This window comes from Podarcis filfolensis (genome assembly GCF_964270895.1).
Source record: "Podarcis filfolensis genome assembly, chromosome: 9".
NCBI classification, from domain to species: domain Eukaryota; kingdom Metazoa; phylum Chordata; class Lepidosauria; order Squamata; family Lacertidae; genus Podarcis; species Podarcis filfolensis.
Window position 1 is genome coordinate 41,174,094 of NC_139610.1, and position 25,777 is coordinate 41,199,870.

Here is a 25,777-nt window from a genome sequence, read left to right on the forward strand (position 1 = left end):
AGCCCCTGCTAAGTGTATCTCCACCTGAACCAGGATTGTGGACTTCCAACCTGCCTCATCCCATTGGATCTTGGTTGGGATTACTCCTTTGGTTACAAAGTTCTTATAATAACCAGCTGTAATGGAAAGAGTTTAAGGAGAAGAGGAGCCAAAAGTTGCTACTATCTCAGCTGAGCTGATGAAGTGGTCTCTTTTCCCTTCTCCCTGCCCCACTGCAACCTGACAGGAATGGCTGTTACAAGTTGATAGTTGGAGTGGGGAAACGGGATAGAGCAGATTTCTCAAGAGAGCTGATGGTGTGCCTCTCCTTCTCCTTTCTCCCTCACTGCAGCTTGATGGAACGGCTATTGCCAGATAACAGGAATGGATCAGACTTCTCAGCAGAGCTGATGAAGTGGCTCTACTTCTCTGTTGTCCCTCTCTGCTGAAATTTGGCTCTTAATCAATGAAAGCTCACGCCATGATTAATTTGCTAGTTTTTAAAGTGGTATAAGGCTAACATGGTTGGTTTTGCTGCAGAACAGACTAATGCAGCACATCCCTCTGCAAATTAATAATGTGATTTCAGTTTTTGTATTTGAGCATTCAAAAGAACATAATCATTTGCCCTAAATTGTTATGCATTAGCTATGCAGCTGCACTGATGCCCAAATGTCTTGTGGGACCACGACAGCAGGCAGTTAAATCACTGGTGTGATCACATAACTAAAGTGTTGACCAGTTTGGCAGGGTGCCAGCACTGGGATATCACTAATCATGATGCTCTTGCTGAGTGATGTGCAGAATATTTTGCAACTCTGCTTCTTGCCATGTTGGGGGTCTGTCATTCTGACTGTCTTCACTTACAGGTTTGTGTTCAAAAAAGAGTGTAAAACTCTGAAACTTTCCTTCTGTTACAGTATGTGTTTGAACTGATGTGCGTGTCCAGCACTCACATATTCATACACGAGAAATTTAGGATCTTTTGCTGGAGTTATAACATGCATCCGTTTATGAATATGTGATTGCCCTCATCCCCATGCCCATAAGAAGTTCTTACACAAAAAGAATAAAGAAAGCTTGGTTTATTATATGAAATGAAAATGACAGAACATATAAATGCTGCTTTAGACAGAAAAATTACAATTTAAGCAGGCTGTAAACCCTACAACACCTACACACCTAAAGAGTGGGGAAATCGCTGAGTATTCTCAAAGCCTACAAAAGTGAGCGTGACAATTTGGGCCAGCAGGACTCACCCTAATAGTAAGTTAAGAAATGCGGGGGGGGGGGGGAGTATACCTGTCCTTAAGCGAAATGGATTTGTGCTGATTCCTTGGGAGCGTTGTGTGAGTTGCTTTCAATGGAACTGGGAGAACCCAACTAAAACCTGAAAATCCAGGTGTTTTATAATATTTCTTGCTAATGCATCTTAGTGGGGGAGGGGGCCTTGAGAGGAGCAATTCCTGCAGTTCTTATTGTCTTTCTTCCAGAGTTTCCCTCCCATTTCTTACCTCGCCCATGTTGCAAATTAGTTTGAAAAGGATATTATCCTAGTGCATGATGTCTAAACTGGTCACCCTTTGTTTGCCCCTTGCCTTCAAATTATCTTGATGGCCCCCATTCAGGTGGTAAATAGGCTGTACTGGCAACTGAATTTACATGTGTTGACCTTTATGCCAGGTCTGAGGGACTCTGAATTTCTTGAATGCCCTCCAGGAGATGAGGCTGGAAACAGACTTGTACCAAGGTCACCAGAGTTCATCATGGAGGATCTCCTGTCCTTTTAGAGTTATGTCAGTTTTCTTACCTATGCCATGATTTACAGTAATAAACCACAGAATAGGTTCAGATTGACACATACACCTATTCATGCTTCTTTCCCAAATGTTTCGCGCCACCCCACCCCCCCGCAAATCGTAACTATTTATATTGTTCCTATTGGATCCATGAGGATCTGGGAAAAATAATTGTCATTTTCTTTTTTGTTGCTGATGCAATGGAATATGCAGATATGCCATTTATTATGACTATTGCTAGTACTTCAGTCTTTTTCTGAAAAACCTCACTTGGTGAAGGGAAAGGGGAAAGCCTCTCTGGGGAGAGCATTCCATAACAGGTGTGTCAACACTGAAAAGTTCCCTCACCGAAGAGCCATCTGCTGCACTGAAGACGGGGAGGAATGTAGAGAAGGGTGGGCTTGTAGAAAGGGTAGCCAATATGGTGTCATCGAGGCTTCCATAATCCCTGCCCATTGGCCATGCTGACTTAGGCTGATGGTGGCCACAATGCCCACCCATGCTTCATTGTCTTGATTTGCCCTAAATGTTGGATTTCTGGGGTTACAAAAACTGCTATTGGCAAACGTAGGATGGAGAGAAGATTTGTAAAGATGAATTGACAATTAAAGATGCTTAACAAATGCAGTTTGATATGCTAAGAGCAAGCAACTTCTACTAGATTTCTAAGAGGTACGCTTCCTAGGGAGTAAGTGCAGTATTGGGATTTACTTCCAAGTAAACATGCATTGAAGGGACACAGGTGGTGCTGTGGGTTAAACCCTGTGACGGGGTGAGCTCCCGTTGTTCGGTCCCTGCTCCTGCCAACCTAGTAGTTTGAAAGCACGTCAAAGTGCAAGTAGATAAATAGGTACCACTCCGGCGGGAAGCTAAATGGTGTTTCCGTGTGCTGCTCTGGTTCGCCAGAAGCGTCTTAAGTCATGTTGGCCACATGACCCAGAAGCTGTACGCCGGCTCCCTCGGCCAATAAAGCGAGATCAGCGCCTTAACCCCAGAGTCGGCCACGACTGGACCTAATGGTCAGGGGTCCCTTTACCTTTACCTTTTAAACATGCATTGGATTATACTGACATAAAATTATGAAGAACTGATAGGTGTTTAGAATTAGGAACACACTGATATCCCTTCCCCCTTTTTCAAACCCAAATCCAAAGGTTTGTAACCAATTTGTGCTACTGCTCTGGCATTTTAGAATAACACTGCTTAAATATATGCCATGCGTTCAGTAACTTTCAACCTTACCTCTACTGACTTGGTGATAGCAGAGCCTGTTTTGGATGAAAGAAAGGCAACAAGAAGCATTTTAGGGGGAGAGGAGAACAGAATACAGACAGAATACAGTCTCACTCTTCATGTTTTTTTATTTAGAAATTGATCTTTAGTGTTCAACAGACAGGAATAGTAAAGGCCCCCAATGTGCATTTTTCATGCAAAAAAAGGCCCATGCGCTCATTTTATAGTGTCTTAACGAAAGGTCCTGAAACCTGACTTGTGTGCACTGTTACCTAGCAACATGTTATAAAGTCACTGAAGGAATGGAATATATCTGAAAGATGAAAATGTAAACTTGGTAGATATGTCAATGCCACACAAGGGGAAAGATGTTATGCTAAAGGAAGAAATTAAACCCATTGATCAGAGCAATGTGTATCCAAAATAGTGTGTGGAATTGTACATTTGACCAGCACTGCGATACTTAACAGAGTTCCAGCTCATAAAACAGCAGGCGATGATGTTTTATTTAGTGGGCTTGCGAAATTTACTAGCAATGTTTTAGGAGAGTATTTCCATTTATTATAATATGAACAACGGCAAAAACTTAGATGGAGCCTGAGGATAGTTCCCTGTCAGCCTTTTCTGCAAAATTGAACTTTATCCCCAGCCACCCAGCTTGCTTTGGCCCAGATCGATGCGTTGCAGGCTTCTCTGCAAATGAGCAAAATAGAAAGGGTGTAATTAAAGAAAGGAAAAAGTGCCAGGGCTAGACAGCTATATGTCTGATTGGAGCAAGCTGCATATCCTGCCACTGCAGGCATTATTTGAGGAATCCTATGGGCTTGGGGGGTGGGGAGCTCCCTCTGTTGTTCTGTGAGACACTTATCTCCATTGTCCCAAAACCTGACAAAGGTTTTTTAAAAATGATGTAGCGCTGCTTCATGGATGCAACAGAACTCCAAAGGCAGCTTGAAGCATTACTGCCTAGTGAGGATCCTAACTTTTTGGAATTCCAATAGATTAACCAGTGGGATGAATTAGTGCTTCTTCCTCCAGACTGCATCAGAAAGTATATTCTAGGATTGGCATTCAGAAGGCATCAGCTATCTGATTGCCTTTTGTGTAGGATTTTGTGTAGGAATTTATCAGTACTTGTTGCCTCTTGAAGCCTGCCCAATTTGGTTTTCTGTGTAGAGTTCCCTGCCCTGCACCATCATCCCAAACTGTTCCCCATGACTCTTGTGAACTTGCTCTCTTCTGATTATACATTTACGCACTTCACTGAACCCTTTCCTCTCCTTCTGTTAACAGCTGCAAATCAAAAAGAACCCTTGCCTCCTACATTTAAAGTGAAAGATGAACCGAAAGATGAGGAAAATGCAAGTTCCACTTTTCCTAAATCTACTTACGTTTTTAGTCCTGAGCCTGAAACATCTTCCGCAAGCCTTCCCGAGGAGAATCTCAAGCCACAAGAAGTGCCAGCAAATGCATTGCAGCAGGACATGTCTGTCAAAGCAGCATCTGAACTTCTTATGAAGCTATCAGGTACCAGATTGATTTTTAAAATATTCAGCTTTCTTTTTTTAGTTGTGAAGTTGCCTCGTTTTAGTTACAACAAAGAGGGCTTTAATAGCTAATTATTGTGATGTACTGATGTTGACTTTCTAACAACCACTATCAAATTATTGCAAAATATTTCTGGTTCCTCTTTGTGAGCTTTTTACAGTTCCATACTTGGAACGGCTACAGCTTTGGGATAACCTAGAGCATGGGTAGGCAAACTAAGGCCTGGGGGCCGGATCCGGCCCAATTGCCTTCTAAATCCGGTCCGCGGGCGGTCCAGGAATCAGCGTGTTTTTACATAAGTAGAATGTGTCCTTTTATTTAAAATGCATCTCTGGGCTATTTGTGGGGCATTCCCCCCCCCCAAAAAAAGTGCAGCCCGCCAAAGGGTCTGAGGGACAGTCGACCGGCCTCCTGCTGAAAAAGTTTGCTGACCCCTGCCCCAGAGGATGCTGCAATTCAGAATGTAGGGACATCATACAGGCTTCATGTATCAAGTGTTGTGCTCTAAGCCTGCATCTGCCCTCAGGTGAGTGGGCTTGCTACTAGCCTCCCATATGTAGAACTGGGTAAAGAACTGTTGCTCTCCAAGTGTGGATTGTATGGTACACAGCATCATCCATGCACAAGAATGCGGTATCAGCAGGCACGAGGAAGCCTCAAACATGGGATGGGGATTCCTAAAGCAGGAGTAGGGAAACCTCTGGGCTATGAGCTAATCTTGCCCCCCACCCCAGGATTTCCATTTTCCACCTGTCACAACAGCTGGTGTCACTTGTGATGAGGGGTGGCTGGGGTTCAATTCTGCCTTGGCTGCACAAACAAGTGCTTATAGCCAAAACAGGATTTAGCCATCCACTTCTCAGCTGACGAGGGTTTGCTAAATCCTTCTTATTTTGGCTGCACCAAACTCCCCATTACTCTTTCGGATTGAAAAAGCTAATTTCTCCAATTTTATCGTTTTCCTAGAGGCAAATTTCCCAATTCATTAGCATTCTTCCGATTCTGCATGTTTAAACTTTTAGCTGCTTTTAGTAAGTAATAAATATGGCTGCAATCCTAACCATGTTTACTCTGAAGTAAGTCCCACAGATTTTAGTGGGGCTTACTCCCAAGTAAGTGGGGTTAAATTTGCAGACTAAGTTATTTTTCAGTCTCCAATCTAAAAATAAAATATTTATTTACAAAACATTATATACCATTTGATTGTAATAAAGCCTCTAAGCGGTTTATGAAGTAACTATCATGGAATCTTCACCTTCATTAATCTTACTTGTAAGCTGCTCTGAGCCCGGCCTTGGCTGGGGAGGGCGGGGTATAAATAAAAAATTATTATTATTATTAGTGTTAATCTCCAAAATATCTGTATTACTGGTGCATTCTAAATACAATGGTACCTCTGGTTACGAACATAATTCGTTCCAGAGGTCTGTTCTTAAACTGAAACCATTCTTAACCTGAGGTACCACTTTAGCTAATGGGGCCTCCTGCTGCCGCTGCCGGTGTGAGATTTCTTGTTCTCATCCTGTGGTAAAGTTCTTAACCCGAGGTACTACTTCCGGGTTAGCAGAGTCTGTAACCTGAAGTGTTTGTAACCCGAGGTACCACTGTATGTAGCATATCCTGCTTTCGGGCATTTACATCTCCAACATGTTGTCTTTTCTTCTAATCTCTTTCTTTTAATTATTTCTGGATATTTTAAGGTGGGTCTATTCATTTTCTGGCTCTCTTTCTATTTCTGTCTACCCACTCCGGCTTCCCCCATTTATCCAGAACATGTTGTTTGGATGTACTGTGTATTCTAGGTAGACCTGTTATACGAAAACATTTGTAAACAGCGTGCTTGTCTTGGTAAGCTACTGATGACTGGGCAAGTCTGGATGTCTCTCAGGCTATTCCGAAAAATGAGGTTGTACCCTGCATAAAATATTCAGTATGCAATTATACTTAATAGAGATTTTGAGAAAATTTCCAACAGCATACCTGGTGATATGAGGTTTATTTTTCATTCACAAAGCACAAGTATTTGTGGGTAATGTTTGAATACAAATATAGGAATAAGTTGTTGAGAAGAAGGAAAAAGCATGCCCACTTTCTGCTTTCATGAATAATAAGTGTGAGTTTCTGGAGAGGGAGATTTTATTATTAATAATTCAGTTATAAAGAAATAAAATGTCTTATTTAGCATCCTGATGATATGATTAATTTTTATCACCAGTTATTAGAAATTTAATTCTTGTGACTATTGGGGAAAGCCTCCGGTATACACCATTGGAGGATTTAAAACAACAACAACAAAACGCCTTTCAAAATGGTATGAGGCTACCCTTGTACACAGCATTAGAGGATGGGTTGCTACACTCATACATATACTGGTTGTTGTTCTTTCTTTGTAAAAATTGCCAAGCAAGGAACCTGTTGAGAGGGGAGCATGAAAGCTTCACCTTGTTGGCTTATAGACAAGTGGTTTGCTCCCAAGTCCTGCCAAGATTTGTGGGCTCTGCTACGAATGCAGAGCATAATTTGTTGCTAGTTTTATATTAATATGGGTTGTAATGATTTTCTTCGAAATATATGCTTGTGCATTATGATGGCCTATCGGTCCATTTGTAGTTTAAATGAAAATGTTCAGAAGACACATATTAAATCTCCATTCCTTTTTGAGTTTTGAACTCACTGTATTGAAATAATGTATGTTAGAAATACATTAGCAAACCATTTGTCTTGTGTGTGTGCTTTAAGTAATTCTGTAAAAAAAAATGCTGATGGTAGTGGTGTTTGATATCTAACTCATCAATAAGCTGGAAAGGGAGCAATTAATAGGGGCTTTCTTACAGAAACCACAGCTGATCTTTCTTTGCAGGCTGACTGGTGGGCTTATATTAACCTTCAGATTGAAATATTAGATTGTTTATGACTATCTATTTTCAATATAAAAACTTTTTTGACTTGTTTGAAATGTTCTAGACCAGAAAAATGGTGAATCATACCTTCTGAGTGAGGCTTTCCTTAGTTATATTCCATATAATGTCTTTGTTCCCAGAGATTTTGAACTAGAGCTCATTTTTGGACAGCTATTTTAAATATTCACAGGTGTGCTGCTCATTTTTTTACAAAATCAGGACTTTGCTTACAGGTATATATTCAGAAGTAAACTATGCTGGTGTTGGATGTTTCCTGTGCAATTAATTGCCTTAACAGAACAAATGCTCAGGCTTAAAAAGCCTTGTTGTTAATGATTTGCACTTCAAATTGCTGACAGGTCAGCCTGGTGGGGTGTTCTTTGTTTTTTTTTAAGTGCCCCAGTTTCTACGTTTCTCCTGACAATGTCTGCAAGTGCTTCTGCAATCTTAGCAGCAGCTGTAGATGTCTTCTGTGGTTCAGAAAGTCCTTCCTTTCATCTTTATCCGATTGAGCTGAATCTATCAGGACAACAGGCCTCCAACGGATTTCCCATTTCTAAGGATGGCTGCTGAGCCAGCGGCATTCCATGGCCTGGTGATGTCACAAGATGATGTCATATGGTTACCAACTCTTGCGGGTGGAGGAAATCTCATACCAGAGCAGAATCCCAGTGGTAAAAGAAGAAAAATGAAAAATCTCAGGGGATAAATGGAAATGTAGGGGGAAATTGAAAAGCCCTTTGTGCAAATTTTTTAATAATATTTAAAAATAATATTGTAACAGTTATCTTGCTGCAGAATTCTGAGAAGCAAGTTTTGATGCTAGCAGTATCCCTGTGTAGTATAAACCAGGGTTGCCCACTTATGCGTTGCCAAAACAGAGGACGTGCATCATTCAAAAAAGAGGACAATAATTTGCATAAAAATCACATATGATATATTATACAAACGGTCACAAATTTAGAAACAAAATAACAAAATGATACATACACTTCACCATACTGCGGAAGACTTGTGTGCCTGTTGACTCTGCTGACCAGGTACTGCTAACTGTTGATAGACAGTTTCAAGGACCCTGCTCTCCCTTTTTATGGTCCACTGTCTTTAAAGCAGATTTGGACTGGACATTCAAAACAGAGGACTTTCCTCTAATGTAGGATATGTTGCCATCCTAGTATAAGCAGGCTTGTTGTGGAATGACATTGTAGCATCAGGCTCTTTCTCAACCTACACACATCTGTTTGAATGTCTGAAGATGGCCAACCCACACATACACTCTCTTCTGATGTTCAGATGAATGTGTGTAGATCGGGCACAGAGCCTGCCACAAGAGTGCCACCGAATGCATGCTGCCTGGAAAGAACATCTGTAAAGGGCTTTATTTGGAATGAATATGTAGATAGCATAAATACAGACATTCATAAAGCTGTCTACCAGTTGGGAAGACAGTGGCCTTGCTTGGTGGTGGTGGTGGTGGTTTGACAACTGGCAGAAAAACAGGAAAGGCTGCCCCTCCCTCCTCTGCTCCAAAAAAAGCTGGATTCCTTTGTCCTGAGTACCATCTCTAGGTCACCAAAAATGACAAGGGGTTTGCCCCATGCTTGCTTACTTCAAGAGCTGGGAACTGTGGCCATTCCTCTCTTGAATACCAAGACTAGAACCTTCATCAAGCCCAGCTGCCTTTTCAAAGTGATCTTTTACCACAATATGTGTGTGTGTGTGTGTGTGTGTGTGTGTGTGTGTGTGTGTGTGTAAATATATTGTGTGTGTGTATGTATTCACATAGTAAGAAGTGAAAAAGGGGATGGGGAGACAGCTTTTGATTTATGTTTGAGGGAATAATATTCAGGTATACACCTTGATACATAAGTCACATTTACAGAAGCATTGTAACTGTCTGTAAGATAACTATTTGTCCAATATATATACTTGTGTGGTAAAGATTCAAATAGCAAAATTATATAAGTGTGGAAGGTTATTTCAGCTGTTTACCAGACCAGAAAGGAAATAAAAATATACAATGTGCATCAGTATTTATTCAATAGTGTTTGGATTTCATCATCTCTGTTTAGATGTATAACACAACCACGTGTTTCTGTTATTGTATTTATGCAAGCAGAGTGGCATGTGCTATTGAAACATTTTTTCCATCTTGAATAATTTGAACTAGCATAACTGTCCTTCCTACAATCCTGGCCAATAAAACAACAGAGGCAACACCCTCCCTCAAAACAGATGCTCCTCAGCTTGTTTACATCAAGGATGGGGAAACTCAGGCTCAGTGGCCAAAGGGGGCCTGCTAGGCTTGTCTATCTGTCCTTCAGAATTTCCCCTGGGCTGCACCCCTTAGTGCCCCACCTTTGCACCCCAAGTGCTTTTGCTTGGTTGGAATTTGTCCTTGAAATTTGACAGCGCCTCTTGCTTGTCAGGATGGTGGATACAGTGTGTGTGTGTGTGTGTGTGTAAGTGTGTAAACAAGCCCACTGTACAATGTTAAAATGTACATTCATTACTCTACCCACTGTTGCCTCTGGCTTCTGACATGTGGTCCTCAGAAAGTTGCCCAGAAGGAAATGCAGCTCTTGGGCTGAAAAAAGCCTCCCACCTCTGGTCTACATGGATCATTCTTGCCTTGCATGTACTCAGCTGAATGCAGTACATCTAATCAAGCATTGGGGACAGGGACACATTCTCCTAAAAGAAAGTGCCTTGTTTATATATCCAAAAGAGAGGATGGTTGAAACAGGAGTGAAATAAGTATTGTTTATGAATCTAGTACATTTCATAATGCCCAGAGCAGAACATATTAAGAAACATTTTCCTGAATATCTTTATCGACCTTGCAGGCCAAATTTGACAGGGGGTTAGGATCCCCCATATAAACCCCTTCCTGGAGAATGCTGAGCTAGATTTAAACCCTGCTCATCCACTGGTGTTTTCAAGAGGTTTACAAATAACCTATGTTTTGTTTTAAATGTCACTTTAGTCTCTCACTTAGATTCAGGGTCTCTTTACCTCTGGTTTTAATTCTTAAATAGCTAGAGTTACTGTTTCAAGTTTTTAAAGGCCAAATCCTGCAAAGTTTACACTTTAATATATGTTATTTTATATATGTGTGGGTCTTATAGCACAGCAGGTTCATTGAGTCATTTCCTCTTCAGATACTCTTTGATGACAATAACACTTTGACCTTTGCTTTAAATGCATTGCAGAATGCAAAGATAGAAAGCTTAAGTTTTTTTTAAAGAGAATAACTGTTTTCCTACAATAAGAGCTTTTTCTTACAATATTGTTGAATTGAAACATTCACCTCAGTGTCTCTATTATCTTCTAAAGAGGGTTGGGGAAAAGAGCATGGGAGATCTTTCAATTTTTAGCCATAATAAACCTTCCTAAGTAAAGCACTGTTCAAAACTCCCCAAGGTAGTGAAGGATTGATTTGTACATGGTTTTGAAAGATGGTATAATCCTCACTTTATCATCTATGTTTCTCAGAGAGGCATTTATCTGAAGTTGGCCCTATGTGAAAATGGAGGAACAGTATACCAGGAAAACAAGCTTTCATTCTGATGTAGAAAGGACTGCCATGTCAAGAAGGTGTAGGATTGCCAGGTCTTCTGAACCCTAAGAGTGTTCTTGTGTTCTTTAGAGTTCTTCAGAGACTCTTCTGTCTGCAGAGATAATAAGAATGCTGAACACTTGTATGACACTTTCAAGTGTCTGAAGTGCTTCATGTGCATTATCTAGTTGTAAACCTTACAACAACCCTGTAAGACAAAGTCAGTATTATTATCTCCCCGTGTTGTTGAAGATGGAACTCAAACCAATAAAGTGTGGTTTGCCCAAGGTCATCAAGTGAGTTGATGGCAAGAATAAGATACAAATCAGCGATCTTCTGATTCATAGCTCCATCTCTCAGCCAGTACACTATACCAGGTCTCCAAGGCAAATGGAGCAACCAGAGACCGACCAACCCTGGTCTATGGTCCTGATGAGACCAGGTTCCTGGTGCAATCCCCAGCATTTCCTTTTTTTTTTTTTAATGATATTTATTGGGGGAAAAGGTTTGCTTGTTTTTTAAAAAAAATATAAAAAAATTACACACACACAAAGAAAAAACAAGAGAGAAAAATAAAAAATAAAAATAAAACCATCATTCTCAGATTCCCCACTTTCAATACCTTCTTTCTTTGACCTCCTCCTCCTCCCTTTTCTTGTATCCTGATTAATAATAATCACAGCAAATCCTTTCCTTAATTCATAATATTCTGTCATTACATTACCTTAATCTATTTTCATCTTATCATATAGAAACCTTAAAGTTTAAAGCTTAAATCTTATTTTTACCAACTTCTCCTAACCATAACATTCTTACCTAATTCTTTAGACATTTTTACAAGAGCCAAGTAATTTCATTTCAACATTTTTCTAACATTCATTAATTTTATAGAACAATCTTAATTATATATTAAAAAAAGAGAAAAACAATCCAATCTTCATCCAGCGTCCCTTCCTCCTGGTCCCGGGCTTTGTCAGTCCTTTTTAACCTATTAATCTAGCACATTAACCTGGTAACCTTATATCCAAGGCCCTCAAGTCTCTTCCATGTCCCTTCCGCAGCTCTTCTTCATATTTTCCTTTCATTCTCGGGAACTCCAGCTTGGTAATGTTTTGAACCCTTTTCAACAAATCATAGACCAGACTGGACTCCATATGGTAATTAAAAACATGTTCCAGATTCCCTCCAAAATTGAGAGCCCCCACAGCTCCAGACATCAGACGGCCCATTCCCAGACTCAAAAAGTCCAAATCTCCCTGTAAAGGGGTCTATCCAGCTCCCCATTTCCAAACCTAACCAAACTTTATCTTTCCAAGTCTGGTTTTTTCCAAGTTCATTTGTCAACTCCAAAAATTTATGTTCCTGCTGGGCCGCTGTTCCCTCCGTCTCTGGCGCCCAAGATTCAGCGACATCCTCTTCTTTCAGTTGTTCTGTCATGGCACACTCCTGTTTTGGTTCCTGGGTGGGCTCCATATAATTTCCCACTACCTGTTCAAGGGTTCTGGCCGCATTAGTCATTAAATCCGTCTTCTGGCTTAACTGATCCAATAGGGCATTTATTTTACAGAAAGCACCCAACAGTGCTTCTGAAGACATTGTCCTGCAAGGTCACAAATCCTTTCCCACGGTTGTAATCTGAGACAGCTGCAAGCTCCCAGGAATTAGTTACAATTTCACAGTCCCCCTCTAGGGGGAAAGCTTCTAGTTGTTCTTTCTTTTGATAACAATAGCAACAAAGTTTCTTTTTTATGATATTTTGTCCATATTTGTTCTTTTAAAATGCGAAAGGAAACAATGGAATCACTATGTTTCTCTTCTCTTAACTATCTTTGCTTTAAACTCACTTCTGCAGGTTTAAACAGCCTAAAAAAGATCCCCCTTCTTCTCCTGCTGCCGAACGGGGTTCAGCGATTTTAAATGATGAAAGTCAATCCTTTAAAAGTGATTTTCAAAGCTCTAGTTTACGTTGTCTTTGCTTTGTTCTGGCTACAAGGAAACGGGAGGCTGACTTCCTGTTTAGACCTTCCCGTTTCAGTACCAAATTAGGGTAAATTTTAAGTCCAAATTCCTTTCTATTTCGCCAGTTCTTAGTTCAAGTCCAATTATTCAGTGTTTCAGTACTCACGGGTGGTTATTTTAGATGCCAAATTGTCCCAGGAAAAAGGCAGCGCTCTCCGGTAACGGCTATACGGCTTCGCTCCGCAGAAAAAGCAATTGACTCACAGCACCGCACCACTTCCCCCTCGTCGCTTCGGAGCCCATTAGTGGGTTCCTTTGCGGGTTGGGGGGGCGCTAAGGGTGCCCCCTGAGTCCCACGGTCACAGGCTTCATCTGCCTGTGATTTCCAGAAGGGTCCCCGCTTCGCCGTAGCGGAAAAGACCCGTTTCATGCGGAGCTGGTCCCTCCAATTCAGAGGGAGTCCGCCATTACCGTTGGCGCCACCCCGGAAGTCCCAATCCCCAGCATTTCCAGGTAGGGCTGAGAATTTCTCCTCTCTGAAACCCTGGGAAACCTCTGCCAATCAGTATTATACTAAGGTTGCTGGACAATTAATCTGACTCAGTACACGGTAGCTATTTATGCCCCTTTATGGTTGTGATTGCAGATAGATGATTCTCCCTCTATGGGACACTAAGGTGGTTCAGTCCCTGTGTGAGTATCTTTAAACAACAGGAATTGCCAGGGAATGTGTTAAAAGACAGAACATGTCAGTCAAATCAGCATCTGAGGTTCTTAGCTGGCAGATAGTTGATTCATTTACCACATCACAAACTTATGCATCCATCATTGCAAAGACCAAAGCCCACTTGGGTGTTCACTCCTGGCAAGTCCTGTCCCCTCTGGCACTTCACCTTGCCCATCTTTACAGCCAAGGGCTTTCTTTGGAAGCAAGGAGGCTCTTCTAGTTATGGGGAACCACAGCAAGATTCAAATCAGGGTTCTTAATTGCTTGGGGGAGCCTTAGTGAGGAAGGTTCCCTGCTTCAGATGAATACCTTTCAGCTCAGGAGGGGCTGTAAAGAGAAGTGATGTGCTAGCAAATGTGTTGCATCCTACACTCAAAAAAGGCTGTTATCCCAAGAGTATCTGGCACTGTGAAACAGGGTAAAAGAAGGCATACCCACTCACATTGCATATACTGGAGAGACGCAGTTTGGCACATCACCTCCTGGTTTGATCATTGATCACTGGCAGAGTGAGACGGCTGCCCCAGGCAGCAAGTACCAAGGGTATCAAGCAGGCAGAACTATGTGTATCACATGACCTGCCTGCAATACTCTAAGCTAGTCTAGTGCCCTCAGGTGCAGCGGAGATTGGTGTCCCATTGTCAATATTGAAGTAAGATTCAGTCTAAGGCTGTGTATACACCATACATTTAAATAATTCTGGAAACTGAACTGCAGTTCTCAGCAGTGCTTTATCCCTAGAAAAATAGGTGCTGGTACTCACCATGAAGTTGTTACAGTAAGTGCCATACTTTTTGACAACAAAAAAAGAGGTGTCAGTACTGCGTGCCTTTGAGTACCCCCGGGGGGGAGCACTCATCATCATCTTTTTATTTATGTGCCGCCTTTCCACATTAAAACAATGCTCAAGGCGGCTTACAATATGAAAAGATTTACATAATTACAAATCTAGCAAAGTAGTCATAAAATTAAATAAAACACATTAAAAACTACATAACCAAACTGAACAATTTCCACATAAAAATAAAGATACAAAAAGGTAATATCCGTTAATATCAGTAACAACAGCAAAAACTCCCAACAAAACTTCCCCCCAAATACCCCAGTCCTTGCTGGGCAGCACTGGTTCTCAGCCCCCTTAAGAAACTACAATACCCATGATTCTTTAGGGGTGTATGCTTTAAATGTATGGTGAATACACAGCCTAATTGGCTTCTATATGTGAAATGGAGGAAGGGGGTGCCATCTTGTTATTTGCCTCAGGCAGCAAAATGCTTTGGGCCGGCCCTGTCTCAGTGAAAATATGGTGCAGTGGGTAGGAAACTGCAGATTCTGCTATTCCTTTTTTCCGTACATCATTGCTGTGTTACATTAATTTACATCTAATCTGTATGCTGGCAGATTCCCCCCCCCCCCGAGGGGAGCCATGACGCTAACAATGTGTACCTTCCATTGTAAGGCACTTGAAATCTAATAATAAATTATGGTTTATTCAGTTTATTATGTAAATTCCATAGTGTGCTGACTAGAAGCAGTTTGAATCATTTTATGGTGGATATTTTCATAGGGAGTTGCTTATGACTGGATGAGATCATCCTTTGGAGAGAGATCACATGGATTCTAAAAATTAAAAAATAATGTTGGCTTTTCTACTCAGAGTGCAATTGCTAAAAACTAGCTCCCAATATTTTTGGCACACTAAATGACTGTGCTGAAATGTATTGCAAGGCAGTAGAAGAAATGTGCTGATTTGATAAATGAAGAATATTGCTTTGAGTGTTCCAAGAATATTACATTAGGCAACTCAGCTGATCTCAAATAAACCGTGTAGATGACGCACTGTTGTTACCGTTTAATCCGTATACAGTAGTCAGTACTCAACTAACCCTATTTGGGCATGAGCTCCTCAAGTTAAGCAGATGCTGAACTTAATCTGAGTGGGTCCTAAAATACATGACTTTGGCTGGATTGTGTCCATTGTTTTCATGTTTAGGTTTCCTTAAAAAGGGGAGGAAACCTGAAGAGGAGCACAGAATATTGTGTAGTGCTCCTGAGGAAGATTCTCTTCTGAACACATTGGGCCAATAAGCAGTACCTTGTGCATCTAGATGCTTCCTCCCCTTTTCTTTCTAGATTGGGGCCTCTTTCCCTTTTCCTGTTAGCCCTTCCAACAGAACATTTCCACTGAACCACTTTCCCCTTCAATGCATTTGATGTACCTTTGGCAATTTTAATAATAAATTGGGGAGTCAATATGCATAGTAAATGTTTGCTTACTGATGTAATCTGCTTAAAACAGTGCCTTGTTTTTGGAAGATTTTAAAACCAGAATGGACCATTTGCTTTAAGTAATAAATGAGGTGGGATACCTCTTCCTACACTTGACTATTTATCTCTTTAAAAAAACAAATTCTCTTGAGATTCTTGTTCCATTATGGCCCAAATGTTTTTACAGTGTGGTCTTCATGACTAAACACTGTTTGCTACAGCATAAGCCTCTATGCATGTAGGCTGTCCTCTTTACCTGGAACTCTAAGCATGCTGGAATCAAGCTTACAGGGACCACCACTTCTGCATGTTTGGCAGCCTGTGCATCCTTTCAGAGACCACCTATGTGCCCTTTCAAACCTTCCCTCTACACATAGACAGCATCCGAAAGGGGCCAAGAAAACCACAGAACATCAGGTTTAGTGCTGAGGGTGCAACACTCTTTCAACAAGATTTGCCCCTTCACATGAGTAACACAAAAAGGGAGCGTCAGGTGTGTTTGGATGAAAGGAACTTGTTAAAATACAAAGCTCTTTATTATTGTTTTATTGTCCCACCTTGTAAGGAAATCAGGCTGGGCACATATGGAGACCTGAGGCAGTTAGTGACCACAAATGCCAGCTGTTTATTAATAATACAGTCAAAAGGGGCCTGTGAGTTACACTGAAGACATTTGTCAAAAATGTGTTTGCTAACTTGCCTCAACTGACTGGTAGGCAGTAGCTGGTACTGCTTGCGCCACAGTGCTTCTTAGGGAGGATGTGAGCTGCGTCTGGAACTATTTGGCTTTTTAAATAACATGACTCCACTGGGGGAAAGTATATTAGTTCAGGGCACCTACAAATTTAGCATGTACTTATCCGTATAGTATGCTTTGAGACTGCAACCCATGACTGTAACTGGATTAATTTCACTGTACGGCAGATGTCCTGACCCCTCCCAGATAAATCTATGTCTTCAGGGCAGCTTGACTTCCTCGTATGGGGTTGATTCATCACATCACTTTTATTTCCCCTTAGTTCAGTAGTGTATTTCATGCTGCTCCTGAAATATACTAAATATTACTTCATAAATGCAATCAAGTTAATTAATAGAGTTTGATTATCTTGAAAATTACGTTCAAACTTATTTTTCCAGTTTCCTGCCAAACTGATATATTTTGCAGCTTTCAGCTCAATTCAGTTCATGCTGCTTCAGGCTACCAGAATAAGTCCCAAAGTGTTTTACAGGGAGAATGGTATACAAAATATAATATACAATAAAATATACATTAAAACAAAAATATATAGTAAAAGCCTTCATCCATGTAACAGCCATCCAACAACATAAAATGACCACTACTGACATAAGAATGAACACAACAAATAAATGACCCAAAGCAAGACCATTGGCACTGCCCAAATGCCCAGGAGAAACAAGAGCATCTTCTCCTGGCATCGGAAGGATGGCAAAGTCAGTGCTAGGCAGGCTTCCCTGGGGAGAACACAGCTGTTGGTTCTTGCTCCTTAGGATTCTCAAAGCGAGTCCCAGTGAGAAGATGGGACAAGCAGCCAACCAGGGTGAACAGGCCACATACATAGATGTTTCAGGGACTCCAGAAAAACGAAACATTTATCAAAATACAATACTGCAGACTGGTCTGTGACACTAACTGAATAAGAGAGTCATGGAGGGGATACATGTATGGCTCATAAAGCTGTCCACATCATATTGAAGAGAATCAGGGTTGGAGGAGCCGGACCGCCACCTTTCCCCCACCCCCAGCACAGGGTTGTCTGGTATCTTCCTCCTTGATGAGTTCTCCAAAGGGAAAGGAGGAGGAAGCTGACAGGATGTGTTACCTATTATTTGAAGTAAATTTTACTCTGACTTACTAATTGCCACCCATTCGCCCGTCCTTTATATCTTTGTATAGATTTTTTTTAAATGCAATGTGCTTAAAATTCTGAACATTAAACAGTATATAAATACCTGAAATAAATAAAATAAATGTCCAAGCAGGAAGATATTCGCAGGCAGGAATTAACCCTTGAATGACACACACATTCATTGTTACACAGAGGCGGCTTTCTAATCTACCACCTGACCACCTTTGCATTTGTTCCAGATGCAACCTGTCTAGCATCTACAGAAGGCTTTTCCATTTGCCATAAATTTTAACAACTCGGGGGCAATGGAAACATGATTAAGCAAAGAGTTGTCCAGAAGAACAATCAAATTTCAGGCATGTTAAAGGAAAAACAAAATAGCATTTCAATTAGCTGCTACTCTAATCCTGAAGAGGTGGCAAACTGGAAATTAACATTTGGCTGGCTCCGATTTGATAAAAATTATTCAGAGTAGGGTGAGTCATTAAAGTAATCAATCCAAACTCCTTCCTTATCAACTAAATAATTCATTTGCAGGTGAACTGACCTGCCACTCCTAGGAAGGAAATGGATATTTGTATAAATGGTAAACTCTGAGATTTGCTAGTGACAGTTTGTGGTTAGGGAGCATAGAGCTTAACTCTGATCCCTAGTCTGGAAGACATGCTAAGCCAAACCTGTGTTGTTTTGCAAAACTAAGGTTTGGCTTAGCGTGTTGTGCTGATGGTGATGTGGCTGAGATATGAAGCTCAGAGAGAGTTCCAAGAAAAGTTAGGGGTAAGGTCAAAACTTTTCCAAAGTGCAATCGTCATCAAAGGATAGATGCAACTTTTATGTTAATGCAGTTTTCACACTGAAGATGGATACAAAAGTTATGCCATTATACTGGCACTGTCATATGCATGTGACACTCCTATAAAGAATGACCTGCTTTTGACCTTTGCTTGCTAATCTCCAGGAACCACTGAAGATTTTGCATTGGGGGGGGGGGGGAGATCCTATTAAAAATAGAAACATAACAATGCAGTAGAAGAATATAAAAATAAAATACAGGCTTCATTAGTTATCTTGTTATATCGCTGCTGACATCTGGTGACAATTAAGCAGTGTTGTAGAGCATATCCTGTTTTCCCAGTTACTTACAGATATTTAATTAACCTGTTGGTGAGATACGTCTAATAAGGACTGTGCCAATTTCGGAGGGTTTTCGGTTTATTACTGGTGAATGCATGCGGCAGAAAGTTTATTTCAGGCAGTTCATTTCATTTAACAGCTTTTTTCATGACAGTCACAGAAACCCAAAATAACATGAGTACCAATATGAGCCAAAAGAGTGAAAAACCAGCACTGAACTTAGACTAGGGAAACCTTCATTCAAAGATTTGTTCAGCCATAAAACTTACTGGGTGATATTGTATGAACTGCTGTGACAATAAAATGCGGAGAGGGACCTGTGTTTGTCCCTCCCCGCATTGGATGAAGGGTGGAATACATTTGCAAAAATTAAAAGTAGTAGTACTGATTGTGTAGATCAGCTAATGTAACTAAATTGGTATAGAACCCGTGAATCAACTATCTAAGTGCTGAGAATATCAACCATTTATTTATTTTGGATATTTGTATATCACTTTTAAATAGTAAGTTCTTAAGTGGTTTACATAGTAAATTCTTATTACATAGTTACAGATAAAAACAAGAACTACTAAAAACACAGAAAAACAATAATAAAAAGCAATTAAACTTGATAGAATATATACTGTGGGGATTTAACTGTATGTCTTGTTTACTATGCATGCCTATGAAATTCACAAAGCACACAACTACTTAAACAATAACAATGATGGGGAAATTGGTTTTTAGGGTCACTGCTTGCTACTTAAAAGACTTGGAGCACAGACCTGTGGTACAAATTTGCATGGGATTTTCATATGCTAATTTATTTGCAGAAATGCAGATTTAGATCAACTTTCAGAGTGGGGCTAGAAACAGATTCTGACTCCTGCTGTTAGGACTTCATTGGCTCCTGGTCTTCTTAAGATAGTGAGTGGTTGGCTTTTACCAATACTGTACTGCATTCTGCAGAATGCCCAGGTAAACTGTCAGCAGAGTCAAAATAAAGATATAACCAAGGGTTTCAAAAAGAGGGGAAGGGATAAGAGATCTTGGAACTAGCAGAAAGTATGTATGCCCCCCCCCCCTACCTGGTCAGGCAACCTCTTACCAACATCCTTACTAGGTTTTCCTCTGGGATGGTTAGAGGTCTCCAAACCATCTAAAACAGATTAGGATTAGCCAATGTTGATAGGCATGAAAGGAGCTGGTTTACAGGTATGGAGATGAGTTGTGTTGACATTAGTATCCAGTTCTTAAAATAATTACAAGTCACCCATCCCAACAAGGATACTGTGATATCTTTGTTAATTTGTTGATAAATGTGCATTTTAGTTTTTGCCTTCTGTTTAGAGTGAATCAGAAGGGAAAACAAGCATTTTCAACCCAGCCCTGTAAAACTGTAGCTAGTTCTCTATTTGGCAAATGGACTTTTTCCCCCAAGCCTGAGTGTTTTTCCTCATTAAATATCCTGAAAGGCTGTTGTTAGTGAGAAATGTTCATATTCATACAGAGGTAGCATATTAATCACAATGTAATGTACTTTAAAGTTTATTAGATTCTGGTGGATAATCTGCCTTCAAATAGCTTTGAGATTACATCAGATATTTCAAATGACCTTCTACCTCTTTTATGCATGTGTATCTAATGAAAAAACATGTTAATTTGAAAGATGAGATCATTTGAAATAATGTTAAAGGGCAACAGTTTAAAATGTACTCAGCAAACTTCCAATGAGAACTTTAAACTAAAAGCAGTGACCCAGTACACAGTGCTTTGCTGTTACAGCTCTTTACTTATTCAGCCTACAAAGGCCTTCAAAGCTCTGGGAATGTCTAGACCTGAGTCTTCCGGGTGTGAAGCAGACTGTTTTACATCACACCACACACTTCCTGGAAAGAGGTATTTTTAGTTTGGGCAGTTAATATTACCATGGTGTGCCGCCTTATGCCAGGCTTGTTTGGGGCCATATGCAAAATGGTGGACACTGGATCCAGAACCTCTTAGGCTCCTCTTTTCACCCACCGTACTGAGCTCTGTGCATTGTTGAAGTCCAAAGGGTACTCTTTCACATGGTGCTCTACAAAAGGACACTACCCTTTCCCCCTTGCTGCTTTGGATGCTTCAAACTACTTCCCAGAAACCTGAGTGACCTCTTCCCCCCACCCCTGCTGAGGCCCTTCTGCGCCATCCCTGAAGCCCATTGTCTGTGGGGAGGCAGGGGGTGGCCTTTTTCATTATGGCATTTCTCTGGCAACTCACTCCATGGAGAAGCTCACCTGATGCAGTTTCTGTTATTTTTTGGCATCAATGGAAGACTTTTTTAAAAAAAGGATAGGCTGTTTTTAAATGCTTATCTGCTGAGATATTATTCTGTTATTCTGTTGTATTGTATAAGTGTTTGTTGATATGGTATAATGGTATATATATAATGTTGATATAATATAATGGTAAATTTAGAAAGGCAGGGTCGCTTCATGATAGTCAGAACCATGCTCCCTCATAGCCATGCCCCATTTAATATTGTACAGCCTTCTAAGATTATGCAATAGTAAGTATACAACAACAATAATTAGGGATGTATTGAACAATCAGTGCAGATTGCCATGTTTTATTTAAGTTGTTAAATGTTTGCATCTAGGTAGATTGAACCATTAGCATTTTAAATGCCCACTTCATTCTTCTGAGGGCTTTTGACGAGTCAATTCAGCATGTGCTAGTTCCATCTAGTTGATAGTCAAAAAGCAAAGTGGCAGTTTCAGTTTATTAAACAGCAAAGAAAAATCCCTTCACCTCCAAAAGTTGGGATCCCGATGGGTTTAATTCTTTTTTGTTATAACTGAGAGATAGGAAGCTATGAAACCTAAATGTCAACTGCTGGAAAAAAAATCAAAATAATTTGAACCTAATTTTGTTTCAGTTTGTTTTTACTGTTTGTTTCAGTATTAGAAACTTGTGCAATGTTTGTAAGATTAATAATAGAAGTTCAAAAGCATAGTGTAAATAAATATCCTTTACAAATAATTTGTAAATATTGTTTATGCTGTGACATAGGCGTGATCTTGAACTTGCTGCACTGATTTAAAAAACACCAACTTAAGTTGGTACAGGTTAGGCTAGTGTGAAAATTTAATGAGATGAAAATTGGGCAGTATGGGGCTATAAATGTAAAATGTACCATTATTACACTGAAAGACTAGCTAATTTGGGTTTGCATACACAGTGTAATGTCACGCTACAGTCTAATTTTATTTTAAAGCTCAAAGATCCTGAACACTTTCTTTTCTACCCTTTCAAAACAACAGCGTGGATGTTTCTCAGCTGATGCTTTTGTCTGCTTGCAGAGGAAATCCTTTCAGGAAGCCCAGGACAAGGCAGAAATGGAGCAAGCGGAAAACCTGGGGGGAATGGGAAGGAAATAATAAGGTTTTATTTTTGTATGCAAGGACGTCAGAAGCAGGGCAGTAATTCAGGAGTCAAAACCAAGAGGATCTGGAGTGGGGGAAACTGCTATAATGTGAGCTCATTATAAAGCATTGCTTATCACACATAAATAATAATATTTTACCTTCTTTTGCTTATATGAATTCAGGATAGCATAGCCTCAGCAATCCATGCTCTTATATTCTCCAGGTTAGATGACTGTAATGTGCTCTACGCCACCAGTCTTCAGCTGGTGGATCAGGGCCCACTAGGTGGTCATGGCCTGATCTGAGGTGGGTCACAGCAGGAGCCGTGCCACCATGCAAATATATGATCAGAGATTAAGAAATGGGTCCCCAAAGGCTTGTTTGGGTTAAGAATGGGCCCTAGGTCTGAAAAGGTTGAAATTGCATCTAGTTCAGAATGCAGAAGGTAGACTACTAGATGTTACTAGTTGTTATGATCATTATACCAGTGCTACACCAGGAGTTGTGCTGATTTCATTCTTGGACCCAAGCCAAAGTGCTAGTTTGGATCTTTTTTGTTTAGGATCAAGTGGCCTTCTCTGCCTACCCATAACATTAAGATTTCTGTTGATGGTATTTGGCAGGTGCCCCTGGCATCTAGAAGGAGAGTGGGTGGCTTCTAGGGCCTTCTTAGTGACGGTGCCCAAATTATGGAATGATCTCCACAGAGAGTTTGATTAAGTTCACAGAGCAAATGTTCCCCATCCCTTACTTCCTACTGCAGCCAGTTACACACTCTCTGAAAAGCCTCTCTGTAGTGGGGAGGGGCTGCTGAATAATGTGGAATGCAGTATAATTGCTGGGGTCAGGGAAGGTGGAGGCAGCCCGGAAGCTGCATTTTAGAGCCCCTGCACCACCATCATATGGGGACTTCCGAGCAGCTCCTGAAGCCAGCCAGAGCCAAGTGCTCTGGGCTGCTGAGACTGCCGCTGCTGTGTTTCCCGGGGACATTAGATGAAATCCGGGGACATTCCGGGGATGGAATTTGTCCGGGGACTTATTGAAACGGGGACATCTGGTAACCCTAGTATAGGACTGCTGAGGCTGAGATGCAGGAAACTTCCCTTCCATGAACTTACTTATCTTGGAAGTCTTTGTTGATTTGGGGTAATTCTCCTCACATCCTCCTGCTTCCCATTGTTCTGGAAAACCCTCAGCTCAAGGCTTTTTGTGGGGTACAGTAGCTGCAGGGGACAGGAAGGGATAGGAATCTTTCCTTCTTTGAACTTTCCTAAGGATAACATCTTAGGATCCCAGAGATAAGCTGTTCCTATGAATGGGGCTGTAAGAACAATGCACAGCTCATTATTATTGACCTTCTATCACAAAATTGGAACCTGACTGAAGACTACAGGGTAAGCGTGGCCTGGGGCATGTATATGCGAGGCTGCCTATACATGGAATTGCTAGACTTTTGAAATCTATCCAGGCTATTGTAATTTACAAAATAAGTTAATATTTTCATAGTTGAATTTTGGAGGTAAAAATGGAACAACTGGGATGTCAGGCACTATGAAAATGGTTCCACTGGTGCTCACTAACTTTAGTTTGGTGATCTGTGCCCATAAAGTCTTAAGACCTAGGCCTCCACTCTGAGATGGCAGCAGCTCAGCCTTCTGGAAAGCTGTTGCCTCTGCCAAGGAAGGAAAATGATGGCTGAGTCTGGGTCACTACAGTCAAGGCTCCCTCGTCTCATGCCACCATTTGCCAAGTCATTCACTATTGCCTGCTTCACATCTCCCCACATGCTCCAAGGCACAGCCTGTCAAGAAAGCACCAGTATTCTTGCCAGATCTAATGCTTTGCTTGATGGTGAAAAAGAATGGGCACTTAAGTAGAATTTATTGTGAAATGGTGGACACTTCACTTTGAAGAGGCCCTCTTTTTCTGCTTTCTTTGTCGTGAGGTGACTAAAGATTTTCACATGTTTACCTTTCTGACTAAAACTTGTACAGTACTTGACAAGTCGTTGAAATAGCAAAAAGAAATGAGGCCTGTTCCAAACAAGGCTGCCCTGGGGCATTTGCTGCCTGAGGCAAAACTACAAAAGACACCATTACCCTGGCACCATCAAGTTATATAGTGCCCAAGACTGACCAAGTAATTTTGCCACCTGAGGCAGAAACTCTGGCAAGCATCCTTTCCTGAGGTAAAAAAACAATAATAATGAATTCAATAACAATTTGTGTATTTTCATTACACCTAAAATCAGTTGCCTGAAGCAGGCACTCCACTCTGCCTAATAGTAGGGCTGACTCTGTGTGTTCAATATGATGGTGTGCCCTGAGGTGTCCAACTGGGCAGTATAATTTTAAAACTGCATCTCACTTGCAGTGTGGGTTGTACAGTCCACTTTTGTTACTTCAGGATTTTACCAGTTCGTTTCCATCTCATTCTGCTGCATGTGAAGATCAGGTTCTAAATGTAAAGAAGCGTTTCCTGCATGTGAAAATCTGGAACGGTCAATGAGTAAAGGAATATACGGTGTCATTACACGTTTTCCATACCTCGGTCATGCCCATGTGTGCTAGCCAGAAGTGTTTGCAGAGCAGAGGATTAAACTGTGCACGGAGCAGAAACAGAAATAGAAAGAATGTTTTGAAAGAGAGGCTGAGCAACGAAGGTCATCTTGACTCTTGCACCTAAATTTGGAGTCCAGTGCCGGAACTCCAGAGGTCAGACATCTGAAGAACACATTTGTTCTCTCTGTTATCTGAGATTTTCATAGATAAAGATACCCAGTGCATACCTCTGAAGAGCCAAGTTCATTCTTAACGCACAGCGTTTGGGAGGTTTACCCTTCACCCTCAGTCCTGCTGAGAGACAATCATAGGGAAGGAAATAGCAATACAGTAGCCGGGGGGAGGGGGGGACCTGCATTACATTACTTACTTGAGAATTCAAAAGAAAAGCCTATTTAAGTTTGCAATAAATAAATGAGCTTCAAAATATTGGCAGTTTCATCAATATCCATGCAGTGTTTTAAAGTCAACTACTGTCAAAACAAAGGACAGGCAGAACACCAGTTTGTTTGTGTGTTTTTGTTTTGTTTTTCTAGTATCTGCTGTTTTTGGTACTAAGTACAGTAAATGTGTTGTTTTGGTTGTTAAAAAAAAAAAAGAATCTCAAAATACAGTAAATACCCTTCCCCATTCCCACATGAATACTAAAGCAAACTAGAAATTGATTTTTTTAAGGGGCTAGAACATAAGGCCAAATGCCCATCTAGTCCAGCATCTTGTTCTCACAGTGACCAGCCATAAGCAGGACTTGAGTGCATTTGTGATTCCCAGCAACTGACAACTAAAAGGCTGCAATCCTGTACAAGTGAGTTCCAATGAACTCAGTGGGACTGTTGACAGGTGTAGGATCAGAATG

The 25,777-nt window shown here is 40.9% G+C and overlaps 1 protein-coding gene and 1 long non-coding RNA gene across 7 annotated transcripts in view; one reads left to right on the forward strand and one right to left on the reverse strand.

The window, feature by feature from the left end:
• Positions 1-25,777, forward strand: part of ZNF827 (zinc finger protein 827) — a 123,493-nt gene that overhangs the window by 51,768 nt on the left and 45,948 nt on the right. For all 5 annotated transcript variants that reach the window (XM_083631016.1, XM_083631019.1, XM_083631020.1 and 2 more), the window contains exon 5: positions 4,305-4,538. In XM_083631016.1, coding sequence (XP_083487142.1) covers positions 4,305-4,538 — 234 coding nt within the window. The remainder of the gene's footprint in view (positions 1-4,304; positions 4,539-25,777) is intronic.
• LOC310770544 lies at positions 14,604-25,124 on the reverse strand. 2 transcript variants are annotated; one of them, XR_014552254.1, is made up of 3 exons: positions 24,907-25,124; positions 22,226-22,348; positions 14,604-17,010 (listed from the first exon to the last, which is right to left on the reverse strand). It is a non-coding gene; the product is annotated as an uncharacterized lncRNA (long non-coding RNA). The 2 variants fall into 2 exon arrangements; XR_014552255.1 differs by lacking the exon at positions 14,604-17,010 and having other exon boundaries at positions 21,884-22,348.